Source organism: Camelus bactrianus, chromosome 29 (genome assembly GCF_048773025.1).
Source record: "Camelus bactrianus isolate YW-2024 breed Bactrian camel chromosome 29, ASM4877302v1, whole genome shotgun sequence".
NCBI lineage: Eukaryota > Metazoa > Chordata > Mammalia > Artiodactyla > Camelidae > Camelus > Camelus bactrianus.
Window position 1 is genome coordinate 3,842,356 of NC_133567.1, and position 20,561 is coordinate 3,862,916.

A 20,561-nucleotide genomic window follows, 5' to 3' on the forward strand; every position below is an offset into this window, starting at 1 on the left:
CTCTGAAACTTAGGGACCAGGGTGCTTTGGGCAAATAACACAACTGCTCTGAATTCCATTTCCTCTTCTGCAAAAAGGAGAGAATTCTGTGTATCTTACAGACTCGCTGCAAGGATTTAAAGTAACACGTAAGTTCAGCAGAAAGTCCTTCTCCCAGCAGACGGCAGTCCTCAGAGCTGTTACGGCCCCGGAAAAACAGCTCGAATGTTCATTGGGTTTCCACTGTGAGACTGGGTTAATTTCATGCGAACCCCCCCCCCCCATTCTTATTGAAATTCTGAAAACGAATGGACTTATGAAAGTTTCCAAGGTGCTCATGGAATCCTAAGAAGGGAGAGAGCCTGAGGGTGATATCAGCCTAGAAGGAATGAGCCCATGAGATGGCTCTAGAGCAAAACCGAAACAGAACCCCAACAAACACAGCTCAGAGTCGCTCAGAGTCGCTCAGAGTTGCTCAGAGTCGCCGCGCGTCCCCGGGAAGGATCCGAGATGCCGCCGTGCGGCCAGGGCAGGACGCGGCCTCGCTGCCGGTCGAGAGCAGGGTGTCCGACAGCCATCGTGAGAACAGACAGAGCCTGGTGAGCTTTCCCAGCGTTCCCCCAGGGACGTCTGCAGCGAAGAGGCCCTGTAACGTGACTCCGCGTGTTGGTGGGCGGCGTGGGACGTGGGATTCTGTGTCCCAGTTTGCCCATGAAGCCAGGGCCCCGGTTGCTGTGTTGTCAAAGCTCTCTCTCCCGTGGGCCGGTTCCTCAGTGCTCTCTCGTTTGGTGGAACTTTCACTTGTTAAGCTGGCGGCTGAGGCTGCTCAAGTCGCTTTAGCGGTTTTATTTCTCTCTTTGGAGAGGCTGACCATTGACCAAAAATGATAGCGCCCATGGGCCCACTGAAAACTGGGAATTCGGCCCCAGAAAAGAACCTCGATGTGTGTTCTAGCACTTCTTTCCTTGCTGGGGTGATCTCTTTGGCATACACAGCTCCTCCCTCTTCCGGCTCTACCGCCACAGAATTCTGTTCTTGTGACTGAATTACTCTTGAGTCAGATGGGGGGTTCACAGAAGGACTACATTCAGAATACTTGACGACATGTTTGTTGAATGACTTTGAAACTTAGAAAGCTTGTCTAATTCCCCAGTTAACACCAAGCTTTAAAACTCTGTTCTTTGAAGAAACTTGGAGGTGATGGTTTCATGGGCATACACATGTCCACTCATTACATCATGTACACTAAGTATGTACAGTTATTTTGTATATCAATTTCATCTCAGTAAAGCTGTTAAAAAGAAATTAATTTGAACCTCTTTTCTTGAACTTTCATTAAATAAAGCAATAACCTGGTAACCATTACTTAATATTTGCACCAACTCAAGGAAAGGGTTCAATTTTAATATTCTAGCCTGTGAGTATGTCCATTGTTTATTTTTTACACTCCAGACAATGTAGTTTGATAATAATGTTCCTAACATAAGATGTGAATATTGAGGTGGACTTCAAAGGAAGTCTAGAATTTTCTTCATGGTCTGGGGTGGTCCAATGGTAGATCTCTTAGTGGAAGACAGATGGATTGGACAGCACTGTCAGCTGCTTTCCAGCCCTCTAATTCTTTTTTTTTTAAATTGAAGTACAGTTACAATGTGTCAATTTCTGGTGTCCAGCACAATGTCTCAGTCATGCACATATCTACATACATTTGTTTTCATATTCTTTTTCATTGAAGGTTATTATGAGATATTGAACATAGTTCCCTGTGCTGTACAGCAGAAACTTTAAAAAAATCTATTGTTATATATAGTGGCTAACATTTGTAACTCTCAAACTCCCAAATTTATCCCTTCCCACCCGCTTTCCCCAGTAACCATGAGATTGTTTACTGTGTCTGCGAGTCTGTTTCTGTTTTGTAGATGAGTTCATAGTGTCCTCTTTTTCTCTTTTTTCTTTAGATTCTACATATGAGCGATCTCATATGGTATTTTTCTTTCTCTTTCTGGCTTACTTCCCTTAGAATGACAATCTCTAGGTCCATCCATGTTGCTGCAGATGGCATGATTTTATTCTTTCTTATGTCCAGCCCTTTAATTCTTGGAGCACTTTTACAACAACAAAAATATGTGTGTGCGTGTGTGTGTGTGTGAGAGAGAGAGATGAGAGGGAAAGAGAAGGAAGACCACTTCTAATATTTAAAATTTTAAAATTAGCTGCCTGCCTGCCTTGAAGTTCTGCTTGCTGATGTTAATATTTTTCAGAAACATAGTTCGTAGTTGGTTCAGTTATAGCCTAATTATTAAAATGGGGATTAATATGTCTAGACGTGAACATTTTGCCTTTGCTTCTAGTGGTGTTATTACTGCAGAAATTTTAACACAGCACGAACATACACGTGCGGCATTCCCGTCTGTCCCAGTTTGCCTGGAACTCTGTCTGAGAGTTACCGACCTCGCCTTCCAGCTCTGTGATGACTGCTGGGGCCCAGCTCTGCCTTTCACAGGTTTGTGGAACTTTGGGGGATTTGGCTGACAAGGAAAGGTAGACTCTTAAAAATAAAAACCTTACTCTCCTGCTATAAACAATCCCAGTGAGAAAAAGGGGAAATTATTGAATAAAGTCACTGTGACTACACAGAGATTCCTCGGACGAACTAAAAAAGCTGCGCTCTAAAATGTATAAAGGGACAAAAGTAAGAACACATTAGCAGCCAATAGCAGGGACTTTCATCAGAGGCCTCTGTATGGCCTCGTACAACTGGGGACGCGTGGAGAGGCCAATGGAAGGAAGGCACGAAAGGATGTGAGATGGCCAACGTGAACAAAAGCCGGGGAAAAGAACAGACCGACTAAACTCTGACTGGAATAGTTTCTGACCTGGAAGTATAAAGGCAAATTAGGTGGAATTTCAGCCCAAGAAATTAAGGATGTAGCCAGATCAAGTACACGGCATTGGATGAGGGTGTAGTCAGATCAAGCACACGACAAGAGGATGTTCCTCCGAATGCATTCAGAGTCCTTCTTCTCCCCGCATGCCCGTTTCCAACATCCTAGTCAAGGTCCCCATGCTCTCTCACCCAGACGACACCCCAGGCTCTTCCATGGTCCCCCCTGCTTTCACTTTAGCACCTTGCAATCCTCCTTTTGCAGAGCAGTCAAGGGAATCTTTTTAAGACAAAAGGCAGATCATGTTATCTCCTGCTTCCAATCCCACCCCTGATGGAGGGCACCTGTCTGCCTCTCTGTCCTTCATCCATTCCCTGCTTCTCTGGCCAGACAGCCCAGGGAACTTCTTTCTGCCTCACGCTCAGACCATCCAAACTCATCCCCACGTTCGGGCTATTCAAAGACTGTGGTAGCTTTTCCCTCTGCTGCCAATGCTTCCTCTGCTAAGATCCACCCGCCAAATATCTTTTTGTCATTCAGATCTCAGCCTGAGTGTCACCTTCTCAGAGAGGCCTTTTCTGGGCATCCGATGTAGAATGCAGAGAGCTGCACATCATTGCTGTGTTCTCCTGTGTGTTTATTGTCTCTCTCATCCCCCTGGAAGGCATGTGTCACAAGAGTGGGTACCCTGTCTGTTTGACTCCTTGCTGTCTCTCCCCAGTGCCTAGAACGGTGCCTCATGTATATAATGGCTCTCAAGAACAGGTTTTGCATGAGTGCCTGAATGCATGAATAATTAAGAGCCGGGGGAATTCAGAGACAAAGGGCAGTGCAGGTTAGGGTTGCTGTTTTGGGGGTGCTTCTGGAGGAGCTGGGAGCAAGCTGGAAGTCTGTCTAGGGCTTGGAAGGGTGGAGGAAAGGCCTGGGCATGGCTCTGGGCCAGGAGGTTGGTAAGGGACAGCTATTGATGGAGAAGGCGCGTAGCCTCTGGTAGCCGGTGAGGAGCCTGCCTGGCAGGGAGGTGGGGAACGAGACCAAACAGAGTGGGGTCTGAGTAACGGCAGGAGCGCCTGAAACTCACAGTGACTCGGAGAAGTAGAATGTGTGATTTCGTGTGTGCAGAATGAAACCATGTTTAACACAGAGAAAATCGTGTCACGATTGATTTTCTAAACAGTTTCTTCATTTACATAGAATTTTTTTTGTAAATGACTCCAGAACATTTCATTATTCTATCTGTTAAGTCTCCTGATGTCCACACAGACCTAAAGTAAAACATTTTTCTTTAAAAATAAGATGTGCTCTTCATTTTAATTTATTAGACTTGGAACATTACAGAATCCCACTTACAGAGAAAGCCGTCATGAAAATGCGGCCTACTTCGTTTTATTTTCACCAAAGAACTATGAAAGCCACTTCATAATTGGCAAAGGGGACAGCTCCTCATGGAGCTTAGTTTTCGTATTATAAAGCTTGGCCAACCTAAGTGCTCACAGACAGAGTTTTTTTCTATAAAATGAGAGAAAAACAACATCCAAATGGAAACTCTCGGTCCTTTTTAACACTGCAGAGATGGGATATGTTCCCAACAAGTGCCTGGGTCATCTTCTCACACCAAGGTCGTCTTCAGCTGCCTTGGTTAAGAACGAGCCTGACTGACAGTTTTGAACCAAATGAGCTGGCGGGCTGCCTCGTGCATTTGCATGCTTCCTGTGCAGCCTTGGACTAGCTGCCTTAGCTCAATTTCCTCAACTGTGAAATGGATTCAATAAGGAGTGTCTTTGCAGAAATGCAAACTGTGGCTGAAGTAAGCCTTATGCTAATGCTGGCGTGTTCTGACAGCTTTCCTGCCCTCTGACTTCTACCAGCCCCAAGAAATGGTATTTTATTAAAAAAAAAAAAAAAGTCAGCTTTATTTAGGATGAGGCTTTTTGTTCAGAATAGCATCGACCTGGCAATGAACACATGAAGACGCAGTAACAGTGAAAATCTCAGCGTGGAAAACTGAGGCTGCCAACGTCGTGATGCAGAGGGACATCTGAGTGGCGCTGGGGTAGGACGCGGGGCTCAGCTTTACGTGAGGACAGCGCCGGCCTCAAGGAAGGGGACGAGGCACGGGCAGCACCTGCCTGGCACCCTGGGCTTGTCAGGGTGTCTGCCTGGTGGGAAAGCCGGCTGCCTGTCCCTGCCCCCAGGGAGCTGCCGTGAGAGGCGGATTACTATATGCTCTGCTTTTTCTTCAAGCAGAGGGACCTTTGCTGTCAGGATCTCAGAACAAGGCGGATGCTGCAAATCTCAGATACCAGCGACCAGAAAGTAGGAGGGTATTGATGGTGACAGAGGGCGTCTGTGAAGTGGCATGTTCCGGAGTGAAGCCCAGAGACGCTTCGCCACAGAGAGAACTCAGGGAGTGGCTGGGGTTCACTGTGCCTGGATGACAGAGAAGGGGCAGGGTGGGGCCGCAAGGGTGGGGAGAGGTGAACTGCCCTACCGCGGTGTCCTCACAAGACAGGAAGAATTCTTGGTCCCCAGGAATCCAAGAAGAGAGTGTCCCGAGACAAGCAGCAAGCTGGGGGGCAAAGCTGGAGGTGGCTTAGAAATAAAGATGCAACAACAGAACAAAAATGCATGTTTAAATCTGGGCCAAGACTGAATCAGCGCTGAGAGACATGCCAGAAATGACCTCCCAGAAGGAAAAAAAAGAAAAATAGAGAAAGTGAGGCAGGGTGGAAGATTGAGAACAAAAAGTAAACCAAGGTGTTTTGGGAAAAGAAACAAGAGAATATAATAATAGACGTTAAAAACTAGAATGGAACAAAGTTTCTAGAGTCATAGAAAGCCCATCACATGTAAATGGAAAAGATCCTTAAGTTCTGCACAAAACCAGTGGGAAGAGACCCTCATCCGGATACACGGGGGCATCTGTGGGCGTGCTGAGGACAGCCCTGGAGGTGATCATTAAAAAACAGATGCTGCCAGACCTTACGATTAATTTACAGAAGCGCACTCACACCGATTTCAGCAGGCTTGTGTTTTCTGAAAGAAATGATCGTGCTTGCGGGTTTGAGTCCGTGTTCTGCGTTCCTGAGCAATGATGGCCAGTGCGGTGCTTTCCGTGCCTCTGCTCCGTAGAAGGAGGTGCCAACGCTGACCTCTTCTGCTGGCGGTGAGCATCAGGCTGTCAGCACAGGTGGACTCTGGTTGTTGAGACCTCACACCCTACGAAGAGCAAAGAAAGCCACTTAATGTGCTCAGCCGGGAAGATGAGCGTAAACTCACGACCTTAAAAAGATGCGTGTTTTTAAATCCATCATCAGTAATCGTCCCAACAGCACTTCCGCCCACCCACCCCTCTCCAATGTCCCGCGTGCCCGTGTTTTGTCCCTACTAGTGCGTAATCGTGCCTGCCACTGCAAAGAGCCGGGATAGCTGGGTGGGGAATTGAGGCCACGTCTTCCAGCGGGGAAAAAACGGAATCAGTCTAGAACCCATGATGGCTTCAGAAATATCAGGGGCAGGGCTGAAGGACAGAAGAGAAACTTCAAAGGGGCTTTCCCTGGCTGAGCATGTCCTCATAACAGTGATAATAATCATAATAGTTAATTGAAACAAGTGGATGGTGAAAAGCCATGAATTAGTAATTATATTCAAAAGAGAAAAGTGAATATAAAATGTACAAAATGTAGTTGTAATGCAAAGAAGGGTATATATAACAGTATATGTTTAATTATTTATTGATTTTAATAAATAAAGGAGTGTTAATAAATGGGATTCCTGTAAAGCCCTGTGCCATTTGAAACTGTAATAAATTCACTTCTGTAAAAGATGAAAACAATCTGCCAAATGCAACGGGAAAAGCTACCCGCAGAGCAGAATGTCTGACTGCGGGAATCTTCTCTTTCAATGTGTCCATGATTTTGGATAATTTTGATGTCATTCAGCATAGCACAGTTTTTATTACCTGGAATATAAAGGGAAGAAATTAGGGGAAAAAACCCAAATCATTAGCAATTTAAATGGTGAGCAAATTCCATCTCTCCTACATTTTGCAAATTGTTTATATCGTCTACAGATGCAAATGTATTAAAATTAAAAACTACACATTTACTTTATGAGTATCTTAAATATATGACTATTTTGTTTCATATTTTAATTATGTATCTGTTTATAAGTACAAAAATGTATTTCTATCCGTGTGGGAAGGAAGGAAAAGACTCGGAGAATTGTGAGTAATTCAAGTAGCCCAGGAAAAAGGAGATGTTACACCAAGGTGAAGAAAGAGTGCCTGGGTCCTTGCACACCCGCAACAACCAACTAAAGAGGGGACTCACCCTGTGTAAATCGGTGAGCTGGACAGTAGTGTAGAGGACAGCTCACTGTGCAGACAAAAATCCCTCATCCCTCGGGGATGAGGTCTCTAGATGGCCTTGCTAAACATAAAAAAGATGGCTGGTAAGTGCGTGTTTTTATTTTTTTAAACTTTTGATTCTTTAATAATTATACATCCACAGGAAGTTGCCAAGATAGTAGAGAAAGATTTCACATACCATCTCCACCCAGATCTCCTCCAGTGGGTTGATGTTACATAGTTACAATTCAGTGTCAAATCAAGACTTAGGCGTTGCTGTGTATCACTGCATGCCATTTTATCAGGTGCTAGATTCATGTAACCGCCACCGTGAACAAGACAGAGAGCTATTTCACCCCCCTTCACAGTCACAGCCCCGCCCCCACCCACGCACCTCCACCGTCCCTGGCAAACACCACTGTTTTTAATCTCTAATTTTGTCATTTTGAGGATGTTACATAATTGGGATTATACAGCATGTGACTTTTGAGAGTAGTTTTCCTTTTCATTTATTATAATGCCCTGAGATCCATCCAGTTGTCGCAGGTATTGATAGTTTATTCCTTTTTATGGCTGAGTAGTGGTCTATCGTATGGACGTACCACATTCACCCACTGAGGGACACTTTGGTTGTTATTAGTTTGGAACTGTTATAAATAAAGATGTTAGGCCATTGTGTACAGGTCTTTGTGTGGACGTAAGTTTTCCTATCTTTGGAATAAATGCCAGGAGTGCAATTGCTAAGTGGTATGGTAGTGTATCTTTAGTTTTTTTACAGAAAGTGCCAAACTGTTTTCTAGACTGACTACTATTTACCGTCCCAGCAACGATGTATGAAATGTATCAGAGATCCAGTTTTTTGCACCCGTGCCAGCATTTGGTGGTGGTGTTAGTTTTTATTTTAGCTGTGTCTTTAATTTGTGTTTCCCTAATACAGAACATACTGGCATGTGCTTATTTGCCATTGATATATCCTCTTTGTTAAAATGTCTCTTCGTATCATTTGCCCATTTCTAATTGGATTTTTTTTAATGTTTTTTGAGAAGTTCGTTTTTTACATATATACACTTAAAGCTATATATCCTTGATTTAAATACGTATTATATATGGATATGAGTCCTCTATCAGATATGTGGTTTGCAAATAACTTCTGTCAGTCTGTAGCTTGTCTTTTCATCTTTTAAAAGTGTTTTTACAGAGCCAAAGTTTTAAAATTTTGATGAGATCCAATTTATCATTTTTTTCTTTTATAGCTCATGCTTTTTGTATCATGTCTAAGAATTTAGAACTGTGTGCACTTGATTTCCTTTTCTTGTGTTATTGCACTGGTTGGAACTTTCAGCACTGCATTGCATAAAAGTGCAGAACACAGACTCCTCACCATGGTCCCTTCTTAGTGGAAAAGCATTCAGTCTTTTACCATTAAGTATAGTATTAGCTACAGTTTTATTTTCTTTTTGGTAAATGCTCTTCCTATTTTTGTGAGAGTTTTTATTATAAATGGGTTGAATTTTATCAGATGCTATTTCTCTTCTTCTTTTACCTCTCAACATCATGGGTTACACTGATTGACTTTCAAATGTCTGTTTAAGCAGACTTCCTTGCCTGGATAAACCTTTGGTTCTCAGGTTGAAGGCAATTTTATTTTAATCTGTTACTATCTTATCATTTTATTAGGTTATTTTATTCTTCAGGTCTAACTACTGAATAACTAGTGCACATCAATAATTACAAAAAATTTACTTTGCAAGATAACAGTTGCTAAAAATGATGTAATAACAACTAGTTAGATTTAATCTGTTGGTTTGTCCGTGGTCAGTGGATCTGTTCTTTGACATTTCATGGTGTTACCAGTAACTAGTCCTAAGGGAGATCAATAAGGAGTCTGTGAGGGGGAAAGTAGCCATCAAGTTCAAAATTGGATATGAATATGCAATTTGAAAAATCAAACTGGAGATGTAGGGAGTTTTATTTACCCTGTTCTCTTTTGTGTTGCAGATAAATCTTAAAGATATTGGTGACATTTATAAAGTACGTGTTGGACATGACAACAGTGGAAACGATCCCAGGTGGTATTTGGAAGAAATTAGACTTGAAAATATAGACACACGTGAGCTGTTTTGTTTACCTGTTGATTCCTGGATAGCTGAGGATGAAAATGACGGAGACACATGGAAAGAAATGCCCGTTGTGGGAACTAGCAAAGCACCTTTGCCAGGTATCTAATTTCACTTCCTTTGTGATGTGTATCAAATTTTTAAATCACTGAGATGAGTTAGAACAGAGGTCAGCAACCTTCTTCTGTAAAGGGCCAGACACTAGATATTATGCTTCGTGGGCTGTGGATTCTCTCAAAACTGCTCAACTTTGCCAGCTAGTGAGACAGCTGCTGCAGCCACTATGTCAGCTAATGGAATGGCTGTGTCCCAGGAAACCTTTATTTGTGGACTCTGAAATTAGAATTTTGTATAATTTTCACTTGTCAAAGAATGGTATTCTGCTTTATTATTATTTTTAACCATCAAGAACAGTAAGAAGCATTTTTAGCTCCTGGACTGTGTGAGCACTGGGGCTGGCAGATTCGCCCTACAGGCTGATTTTAGTCTCTGCCTGACTCAGAGCATTAGGGCTTTGGGACTGACACTTGTCTGGCTGTCAGGGGCAAAACATCCACAACAGGGTGTATGCATATTGTCAGTTCATCTTTCTGTAAACTCTTTTGGTAGCCATTTAAGTGTGACTTTCTTCTTGGCTACACCCTGTGAACAAATGTCACCAGTCATGAACTTAGGAGCACCTGAGTTCACTTACCGAGGTTCTGTTTTGTTTGTTTGCCTGAAAGCGAACTCACACATTGCCTTAATTTTCTCTCCATCCGCTTCCTGTCTCTCCGATAACCACCTTGTTATTGCTGCTACCAAAGTAAATGCCTGTGTGTGAGCGCGTGCGTTTTCTCAGCCTCCCGACCCCTCTACTGTACCCGACTCTGTCGCTCCCTCGTTTGAGGGGCAGAGGTTCCTGGAGGCTCTGAAAGCAGACACACTGGGGGAGTCTGGGCGTGGCGGTGTGTTTTGCCGTGTCACCCCAGGCAAGTCTCTTAGCCACCCTTGGCCAGCATTGCCTCATCTATAAAACGGGAATAAAAATAGTGCCTGTGTCATAGGACTGTTCTGAGTCCATGAGCTAATGCACTCGGTCTTTAGGATAATGTACTGGTGGTACTTAGTTCTCGACACGTCGTAATCATGCAGTAAATACTAGCTTTCACCATCACAACTATCAAATCTCTCTCCAACCCTGACCTCACAACTATCAAATCTCTCTCCAACCCTGACCTCCAGCCCATGATACCAACTGAGTTCTTCACTGTTCCCTCTGATTTTTGTCTGTATGTATCGCTGGCTCCACTTGGTCCTTGTCGCCTGAAGGTGTGGGTTGGAATGCTGGATTCTTTCCTGCCCGTTGAGCCGCTCCCTGGCTTCCATGGTTCCCTCTGCCCAGAGGACCAACAGCCTTCATTTTCAACACCTCTGTCCTCTTTCCTGCCCGGAGCGCCGGTGTCCCGTGGGGTGATCCAGCGTCTCATCATCTTTAATGTCCAATCATCGTCTGTTCACTCAACCATTTCACACGCAAAGGTAAACACATGTCTACCAACGGGTGTTAGGTGCCTACTGTCTGCGAGGAGTAGTGTGCACCGTGCACACAGGGCTCCTGCCCTGGAGTTGTTCGCCTTTCATGACTCTCGTTGCCCGCCCTCTAACGACTCCGCGATTTGCCCCTCCCGTCAGTTTCTCTTCTTCTGCCTCCCTGGGAGGACTTCACTAGGAGGCTTACTGAGGCTTTGAACCCATCACATCCCCGCCCCTCGGCCTCAGCACTGTTTACTCTGCACTTACATGGAGAGTCTTCTCCTTTGCCAACTCCACGTTGATTGACCTCATCTCCCAGCAGGGCTTCCTTCACATGTCCTCGGTCCCTGTTAGGATGTGCTGTAGAAATACTTGGTTCATTCAGATACGGCAAGAAAGATTTAGGATGAGACCAAGTTAATGAGTGGAGAAATGTCTTTATACTACTAATTCTTTATATTTGTACATATATTTTGACAGTTGGCAAAAGCACTTTTTCTTCTAAAATCTCACTCGATGCATAGAGGGCCAGACCCCGGTGGTTTCAGCTGTCCTACAGTCAGTCCTGTGACGGTGGCAGCAGTGTCCAGGGATGCCCAGAAGGCTGAAGTGGGAAAGACAGAAGACCCTAAGAAATTCAGGACCCTGGTTCCCACCCCGTCACCACACTAGGCGGGATGTCATCTGTACTGTTCACTCAGTTGCTAACATTTGTCCAGAAATCATTCTGCTTTTTAACCCTGACGTATAGAAGAATTTCAAAACCCATAGTATCGGTAGGAGAAGAAATCTTGTTGGCTGACTTTATTCGTTACTTCTCAACTTGCAGTGTTTGGAAAGGCTGCGTTATTTTTAAATGAACTTTATTTAAACTCCGTTAGGCAACTGTTTTGCTTCTTCCCCTTGCCTCCTGGGTGACATAGCTGCACAATTTGTTACATGCAAAGAAATGTGGAAAGCAGCTGTATGGATTTAAAAAAAAGTGCAAGAGACAAAAGAAAGTCCACTGTACTTTAAATGAACTGTCGCTTTGGGGCTCATTTACCTTGAGCGGCAGTGAAGGCTCGGCGTGCCTCCCCTGTGTCTTCCTGCTCATCCTTTTCCCAGACTAGCTAATGAAGCTTTGCCCATCAGCCTTTCCCATTTAAAGGGGTAATTTCTTAGCTGAAACACAACCACCATTTCTTAAGACATTCTCTCCTTCAAAACAATACAGTGTCACACGGGCTGCCTGGTGCTAACCTCAACCAGTCTTCTTACTTTTCTCCAGTTCTGACAAATCATTCCAACCACCCCTTTCCCGGACTGAACAGTTAGGAGGAAATCATTAAAATAAGAAAATGAAAAAATAATGACACCTCAGTGTTGAGGCATTAACTAGGGATCAGAACATACTGGTGAGTATGGAACCGTTCAAGGCGCCAGCATCTCCTTTGGAAGGTGGCTTTTGGTGCTGCTGAGGGGTTCATTAACTATTCCTGTGACGTCATGGAAGTCAGGAAGAGGAGATGACAGCCACTGGATTGATGCTTCTCTGGGTTGGGTTTGAAAGGAGGACTAAGGGGGGTGGGTTGACCTTCAACAGCTCATGGCTGTCTGTCCGTCTGCCAGAACACCCTGCAGCCAGCCCAGGGAGGAGCACAAAGAGGGAGTGAAGGATTTTTTCTTTTTTAATTCAGCTGTTAGTACTTCAGGTTGCCAGGCTGGATAGAGGCCTAGGGACCCGCTGGAGGTTTATCTGTATTTTTAATTTAGCAGCACAGAGAGAGCACTCTCACTGCAGCTGGCGCTTACACTCTGGGCCAGTTAATTTGCAGCTTAGCCTCCTCTTTCCCAAAGATTCCTGGCGTGCTTTCAAAAGAAGAAGAGTTTTGGGGATATTAGTGTCTAAGTCATCACGCTGGGGCTGGACTGGATGGCTGGTGGGATCCGAGCGACCTTTTCCTGGACTCCAGCCCCGGCGGGCGGAACGTGTTCACACACATCTTCCTCCTGGTGCCCCCTGTCTGGCCGTCTGCCGTTGGTGAGGAGGGCACGGGGAGGTGCTGACCGTCCTCGGTTGGTTGTCCCGCAGAATCTGTAGTTAATGGCCGGGCAGGAGTGCCCAGAGCTGACAACAAAGCCCAGCCAGCCCGCAGTGGCCCCTTCACAAGTTCTGGCTCCAAGCTTTCTGCACAAGAGACGGGTGGTAATGGGACGTGAGGCTGGGGCCCCACCTGGGGGTGAAAAGGCGCTTGGTGCTAGGTTTTGACAAGCACACTGGAGATGTGCTTAGCGGTTTCCTTCAAATCAAGAAATAACTGTGAGCAAAAGTAAGAAAGGACCGTCAGAGCAGACATGTGTCTGCTTCAGAATATTTGTGTTTATCAGACTTTAAGTAGTGAGAAAAGAGGTGTCTTTCTGAAAGGCTTGCTGACAACCTGCAGCGAGTTCCGGACGGGAGCAGCTAAGCGAAGACCCTTTCATCCACATGACGGCTGAAGCTCAGAGAAGCAGAGTCTGGCCTCAAATCCTGGCCTCACCTGCTGGCTTCCTGAACGGGGGCAGATCACGCAGGCTTTTCTGAGTCTCGGTTCTTTGCCTGTGAAACGGGCTGTGATACCCGTGCCAGGGTGCTCGCTGGCCGTCCCGAGCAGGCACCCTTGAGAGAGAGAGGGGCCCCGTTAATCCTCACGCCTGGGCAAGGGATGTGTTGGGACCATTCCAGACAAACTGTAAGGTGACCAGGTGGGGTTTCCAGCAGGCGTGAGACCACGTGGCTGCAGGGCTGGCAGCTGGGAGGCCCTCGGGCACACCGGATTCACTCCTTCGTCCTCTCCCTTAGACTCGGCCCCCTCCTGCTCCCTTCCCGGTGCGTCGCTGCTGTTGCGATGGGAGGACAACCACAAAGAACACCGCGGGCAGAAGCCAGGCTATTCTCAGCCCCAAAGCCAGAGGGGCCCTCTTAACATGTCAGTCAGATCATGTCACTCCTTGGCTTGCAACGCCCTGAAGGGCTCCCAGCTCACTCGGAGTGACAGCCTGGCTCATCGATGCCTCCTGCAAGTCCTTCTCCGGCCGCCCCAGCTCCAGCCTCCGTGGCCCCTGAAGCTCCAGGCAGGCTGTCCCCTCGGCTCCCAGGCCTTGGTCCTTCTGCCCTGCACACTGTCCCCCGCCTCCTCCGGCCTCTGCATGGCCAGTTCCTTCACCTTTTGGTCAGGCCTCTGGTCCAGGGACCTTCTCAGCTAGAAACCCTTCTCCCTCCGTCCCCTGCACTTCTTTTCTTTCTATACCTCAGAGGTACTTCATTTTCGGCGATAAGACAAATAATTTCAACCAACAGGCACAGGAAGATTCAGCCCCGAACCACCGAGCCTTCAGTGCAGACGGAGGTGCCCGCCCGTGCTTACCGCCGAGTCTCACTCACCGTCTGTGTCTGAGCGTGAGTCCTCGGGGCAGCTCGCAGCACGTGGTCACTCACAGTGAGCGCTGAGAAGGCTCAATTCTTGGTGACCTGCAAGAAAACACCGAAACAGTCCATTAATTAGACCAAACTTGAGACTCAGCCGAGAGCTTAGTCGCAGGGACGTGAAGTCGGGCTGCCGGTGGAGGCCCCCCGGTGCTGGTGCTCACTCCCTGAGGCGGTGCGGGCCCCCTCAGTGCTCCCGGGCCCGGCGCCCACGCGCAGAGAGGGGCTGGCTCCCGGGGGCTGCACGAGCTCTCGGCGGGGCAGTCATGCAGTATTACCTGGGACCGTTGGATCATCCTGGCTGAAAAGCCAGCCCTGGGGAAGTCCCCCAAATGAACAATCACATCTTTTCCCTGATTGAGAAAGTGTTCAGGAAAAAACCCCCACACCTACATTCACTAAACATACCGTGTGCACTTTGACAGGGAGATGGGGACACGTGTGAGGTTCACGGTCCTTTAGCCTTTTCCTTAGACTCTATGAGTTCTTGTCTGTGTCACCCAAGCCTGGCAGGGCCTGAAATGTGCCAAGAGTTTCTCTCCCAGGATGGAGGGGAAGGGCCCTGAGAGGTCGTGGCCCCAGGTCATCTGCCAACTGGAGACCCTTGGGAGGCTGACTGGCCAGAGACCCTTTGGGGGCCCCTTCTCTAAGCGTGGGGAGCTAGATATGCAGGGCGGCCGGTGGGGAGAATCTAAGCTCAGTAAACCCCAGCGTAAAGCTTGGGTTCTCTTGGTCGAAAGCTGATCCGTTTAGGATTGTTCTCATTCCGTGCGTTTGCCTTAGTTCCTGGATCCACCCGGGATGCGGGCAGGACCCCCGTGCCGTGAGCACCGCCCTCTGTTCTCCTTGGCCGCCCCTGAGCGATCTCTCTCCACCTCCTCTTTGAGGATTGCCTCCTCCCTCTTAACCTGTCCTCGAGGAGACTCCCGGCCCATCAAGCCTTTGGCTCCCCTCCGGTTAACTTCCAGTGAAAAAAAAATCGTATTTCTGTTTCCTCCCCAGCCATGCGACATCTTTAATATATCCCTGTGATGAAGGACTTCTGTGTCCCCAGGAACAGCAAATATATACAGTGTACACGTAAATATACAGGGAGACAAGTGGAGGGCTTTTAGCTCCGTGTGTGCAGTCAGCAGAAGCCGGAGAACCCAGGGCTCCTTGAAGGCAAATCTTAAGGACACTATTTTTGGAGATGTGAATGCTTGGAGGTGATGCTGGCAGACACTTAGCACAGACTCTGCCCCAAAATGATGCCTGGGGAAGAAAAACCCCACAGGGGAAATGTGAAAGGTTTTCCTGTCCTTAGTGAGACGGCGTTACGTCTCAGTGTGCAGTCTGCAAGTTCCTGCAGCCTGGCAGCGCCGAGCTCTGACAGTGACACCGCGCTGAGCACGCCTTGAGAGGTGGGGAGGCAGTGGAAACTACAGTGACTATAGGTGAACGCAGGATGAGAGTGTTGAAGGTGGTGGCGTTACAGACACAAGTGAAAAAAGTGCCCCCCAGACGGGGAAAACAGGTGGCGCAGGTGTCAAATGAGTTGGATGACAGCTGTGGCAGAGGGTGGGGTGAGGAGGGCTGTCGTAAGCAGCCGAAGTGTCAGAAAGAAAAATTCAACATCAACTATGGTAAAAAGGACATTTAAACATTTTCGGGGGAAATGTTCAAACTATATGGGTGGCCTAAATCAGCAAGTTAACTCTTTCATATACTTTTGGCGAGGGTGACAGATACATTCATATCTTCTTAAAATTCAGTGCTCCAGGAACGGTTGTTCGTAGTCAGGGTGATGGGTTAATACCTGTCTTTGAATTTGTCCAAGTAAAATGGTCTTTTCCATTCTGTGTGGCACAGACATCTGGAACCGCATCCTGGTATTTTTCAAGTATGCGGGCTAATTGTACGTTCTCTTCTGACTCACATTTTGGACTTATCCGCGGGATCCTTCAGGAGTTCATCCCTTGGGTGTGGGGTGTCCCTCTCTTAAAGGTACTTTGTCAGAATGCACGTCTGTTGGTAGAACATATGGCCCTGTCTTTAAACAAAGGACACTGAGCACAGACTTTCATGCCCAAGGACAGGCACTGAAGAAGGGTTCGCTGCCATCTTCTTGTGCTGCTGTAGCACGTGGTGTTTTAGGGTGTGTGAAGCAACGTGGTAACTGAGCAATCTTTGAATTTCCCTGCTGCATTGTCGGATAGGAAGAATTTTATATTGCCCTAAGAATCACGAGAAAGTCAGGAGTTAGAATCTATTGTGATGCATTTAGCATTTTTTGAAAGAATCTACATACTTCCATTGCAGAGCTATAGCCAACGCTTAGCGAACTGTGCTGCCCAGTACCGGCAGAGTCACTGGTGCAGATCCCAGCGAAGCGCCCGTCTCCCCCAGCGGGACCACGTGCTTTCTTTCAGCTTCCAGCTTAAACTTCGTGATGCTTCTTGATGTTGTTTGAGGATAAAACTGAGTGCTCATCTATGGTAATCACTTTGTTTAAAATTTCTGGTACATTTATTTCTCTTTCTTTGGATGTAGATGGCAAGTTGAGTTTTGTTTTGTTTTGTTTTCGTTTTTCTGTGCCTGTTTATTAAACTTAATATATAGAAGCTTCTGGAAAAAGAGTGCTGAGAAGTATTTGAGGCACGTGCAGGTGGCAGGCAAGGAACACGATGTGCCCACGGGCATGTAGCATGACTGAGGGACGGCTGCGCTGTTCATGCTATAAATATATAGTCTCTGTTCTAAATAATCTTTTTCCTTTAGAAAATTTTTTTATTGAAGTATAGTTGATTTACAATGTTCTGTTAGTTTCTGGTGCACAGCAAAGTGATTCACTTATATATACATATTTATTAATTGTTTTTCATATTCTTCTCCATTCTGGTTTATTACAAGATACTGAATACAGTTCGCTGTGCTGTACAGTAGGTCCTTGTTGTTTGTCTGTTTTATATGTAATAGTGTGTAACCGTTATTCCCAAGCTCCTAATGTACCCCTCCCCCACTCCCTTTCTCCTTTGTTGAACACAAGTTTGTTTTCTGTGTCTGTGATGTAGTCTCTGTTCTCAATAATTTTTGATATGTACTTCTTAAAACCTTTAACTATGAAGTAATTTTTTATGTTATATAGTTTTAAATGCCCCCCCCCATTTTTAAATTGTAAACTACTTCACTCTTCATCTGAAACGAAGAAAAAATTCTCGGTAAACGGAAGCACTGTTTCTCTGCAAAGACTTCTGGTCCTGCTTGTCTACACACCTGCTTCCATGCGCAGTGGCTTAGCTCAGTTCATACGGTCACACAGGCTGTAAGACCAGCTCTTCCTGATAGGTTCTTTATAAGATTTCTTTGGTTGTCCTCAAATAACAAGTGCTCTAAATTTCCTGCTCAAGCTCAGCTGGGTCTCACCCTGGGGCATTTTAGACTCTGTAAGACTGCACAAAGAAACTGATTTATCTTCTCTGCCTCCACCGTTTCCCAGCACCCCGCGTTTGTCTCTTTAAAGGTCAGGCCTGATGGAAACAGGCCGTGTTTCTCACGTACCTTGTTTTCTTACTTGTTGGATTTTCATGTCTGAGTTCTTTGGAAAGTGTTAATGTGAATTTCTATAAATGCAACTGTTCAATTGCCAGGAGCGTGATTTAGAAAGAGCTCTAGGATCTTGGAATAAAAAGTACTCTTTGTATCCAAGATATTATTCATATTAGTAGCATCAGCAAGGAGCAGCCTCTCTCCTAATTAGTGGCTTCGACCAGTGTCTTAGAAACTGCTTTAATTCTAAGGTCAAATATAGTGGATTATAATTTGCTGGTACCTCACTGAGCGCTTTTTAAAAAATCATATTTAAAGTTGCTTCTCTCTAGGACATTTTTTTTCTTTCTGGTCAAGAGGGCTGTTAAGAATCTCCGTTATTGGAATAGTAATCTCCATGAAGTGGCAGCATGAGCGACCGGCTGAGGTTAGAGCAGCCAGACTTTAGGGGAAAAACTGCTGCTTTTATCTAATTAAGAGAGAGAAGAGTTTTTTTTTTTTTTTTTTAATACAATGTTTCATAATAACTGTGAAAGTACGGTGGTTAATGAAAGTGCAAAATCGCTAACAATAATTGTTTTGAAACAGTAGTTCTGGGAGTAACTGAGCGCCTGTATGAACAAGGTAAACAAGAAATAGCCAAGAGTGTGTCTGAGCTGGGGTGCACATCAGGGAGAGGATGGGGCCGGGTGCCGTGGAGAAGCTGCCGTCAGCTAGACAAGGAGCATTCTGATTCCCTTCTGGGGGATCTAGCTGCATTCAAAGAGGAGACAAGCACGAGGAACCTAACACCGGACTTCTGACATTCCAGTGGTGCTTTACGTGGTCCACGTGTGCACTGGCAGGAGGCCGGGTGCAGAGACAGAGTCCCGCGTGTTTATCAACCTCATTGGCACCAGAGGAGATTCGGGGGCTCGAAGGCTTCATCGATCCAAGAACAACAAGGTCACGTTTCGGCGTGGACAGGTAAGAAAAACATGCTTATAAATTTGTGCCCGCACGTTTGCCTCTAATTTCTCTGACTAAAAAGGCACACAAACAGAACATTCCTGAGATGCTCATTTGATACCAGTTAGGAAGTACAGTCGGTGTGGTCATTTCTTGGTGTGCATCTTACTGCTCTGGAGTTGACTTGAGGTGGGACTTAAGCAGGAACGATGTAACCATAAGTCCCAGTTTCTTCTTCTATTAAAAACAAGAAACAGCCAAAAATGAAAAACCCAAGAAAAACCCCGACCAAGATCCTCCATCCAGCTAGGGCAGTCTAGCTTGTAACAGTTACCATCCTGCTGACAACTAGAAACGTTTGGTAGACGTCTTTTTAACTTGGTTTTATAGGCAGTGGAGAGCTGCCAAGGCAGTTAGGGCTCGAGGGTCCAAGTGCCTAGAGAGGGAGGATGCTCAGAGGAGAGCCTGGTACCCAGCAGAGTGCTCTGTCCTGTCGTTTGTAGGTGGCAGCTGAGATTGGGAAGTGGAAGCACAGAGGTTTGGGGGCTCCAGGGTCTGGGGAGAGCCCTCCTAAACCCCCACCCGACAAGGGGGAGTTTTGTGCAAGTCCTCCCAGAGCAGAGCCCGGGCAGGTCCTGCAGGAAAGCTACTGACAAACAAGCAGCAGTGGTTGCGATCACACGCTCTGCAGGGAGACTGCTGGGGCCTGAGTCCTGGCTCCGTCACTCACTCAGTGCTGTCCCTGGGCGAGTGATTTAACTGTGTGTTTCATTTTTTCAACTGTAAAATAAGAAAATAAGTGCTTACCTCATAGATTATGCTAAGATTTAAATGAGTTAATATGTATTTAACAAACTATTAGGCAGGTTTGTTCATGGTGAGGTCCGTAAGAACTACTGTTACCATTAGTATTAGTAGACAGAATAAATGTAATGGCTAAAATTTTAAAATCATTTTTACTAGACTGTATATTGAGGAGAGCGTGAACTTTATGTTGCACGTTTGTGCCTGTCTCACAAGGCATAAGATAGGACTTTGCATATAAAATAGTAAGTGGTAATTTTTATAGAAATGGCAGTAATTGTACAGCAGTAACACACAGCGTTACAGTGATGTAATAGTGCAATGCTGACAGCAACAGTACTTTTTCTTGAGAAAGGAACTGTCCTAACCATCACTCAGTTAATTTTTTATCGTACAGGTTGATATTTTTTCCATTGAGGCAGTGTCTCTTGGAAAATTGAAGAAAGTTCTGATTAGTCATGATGGGACAGGTCCAGGTAAGATTTGCTTGGTAAGAAGTTCGTTTTGCAAATTAATTAAAAGTAGCATCAAAGGTGGGTGAAAGAAAACATGAATGTAGAGCACGTGTAAAATTGAGATGAGAAAATACTTTTAAGAAATTACAGTTCGATGAAGTTTTGTCAGGTTAGATTTCTTAAATGACTTCACGAGCTCACTGCTGTGCTGTGAAGGAAATTTCCTAGGAATACAGAAGCTGTGTTGCGTGGCGTGCGCATGCGTGTGTGTAAAGTCTCCAGACCTACTAGACAGTAATCAGACTTGCATCGATCACATTTCCCTGCGAATGTGTCTCTTCTGGGTCCCCTCCCCCTCCAGCAAACTAGCACCTTGGGAACCATCCTTGACCCCCCTTTCCTTCCTCTGTCTTCTCCCCCTTCCACAACTGCTAACCAGGCCTTGTCAAGTCAACTTCATCAGTATCTTCTTTATCTCTGTTAGAGCAACTGAATTCAAACTTAAGTCTATTTGACTCTGGAATCTGCATTCTT

At 45.8% G+C, this 20,561-nt stretch overlaps 1 protein-coding gene across 1 annotated transcript in view; it reads left to right on the forward strand.

Moving 5' to 3' along the window:
• Positions 1–20,561, forward strand: part of RP1 (RP1 axonemal microtubule associated) — a 240,092-nt gene that overhangs the window by 208,550 nt on the left and 10,981 nt on the right. The window contains exons 30-32 of the mRNA XM_074354881.1: positions 9,211–9,430; positions 18,632–18,786; positions 19,970–20,048. Coding sequence (XP_074210982.1) covers positions 9,211–9,430; positions 18,632–18,786; positions 19,970–20,048 — 454 coding nt within the window. The remainder of the gene's footprint in view (positions 1–9,210; positions 9,431–18,631; positions 18,787–19,969; positions 20,049–20,561) is intronic.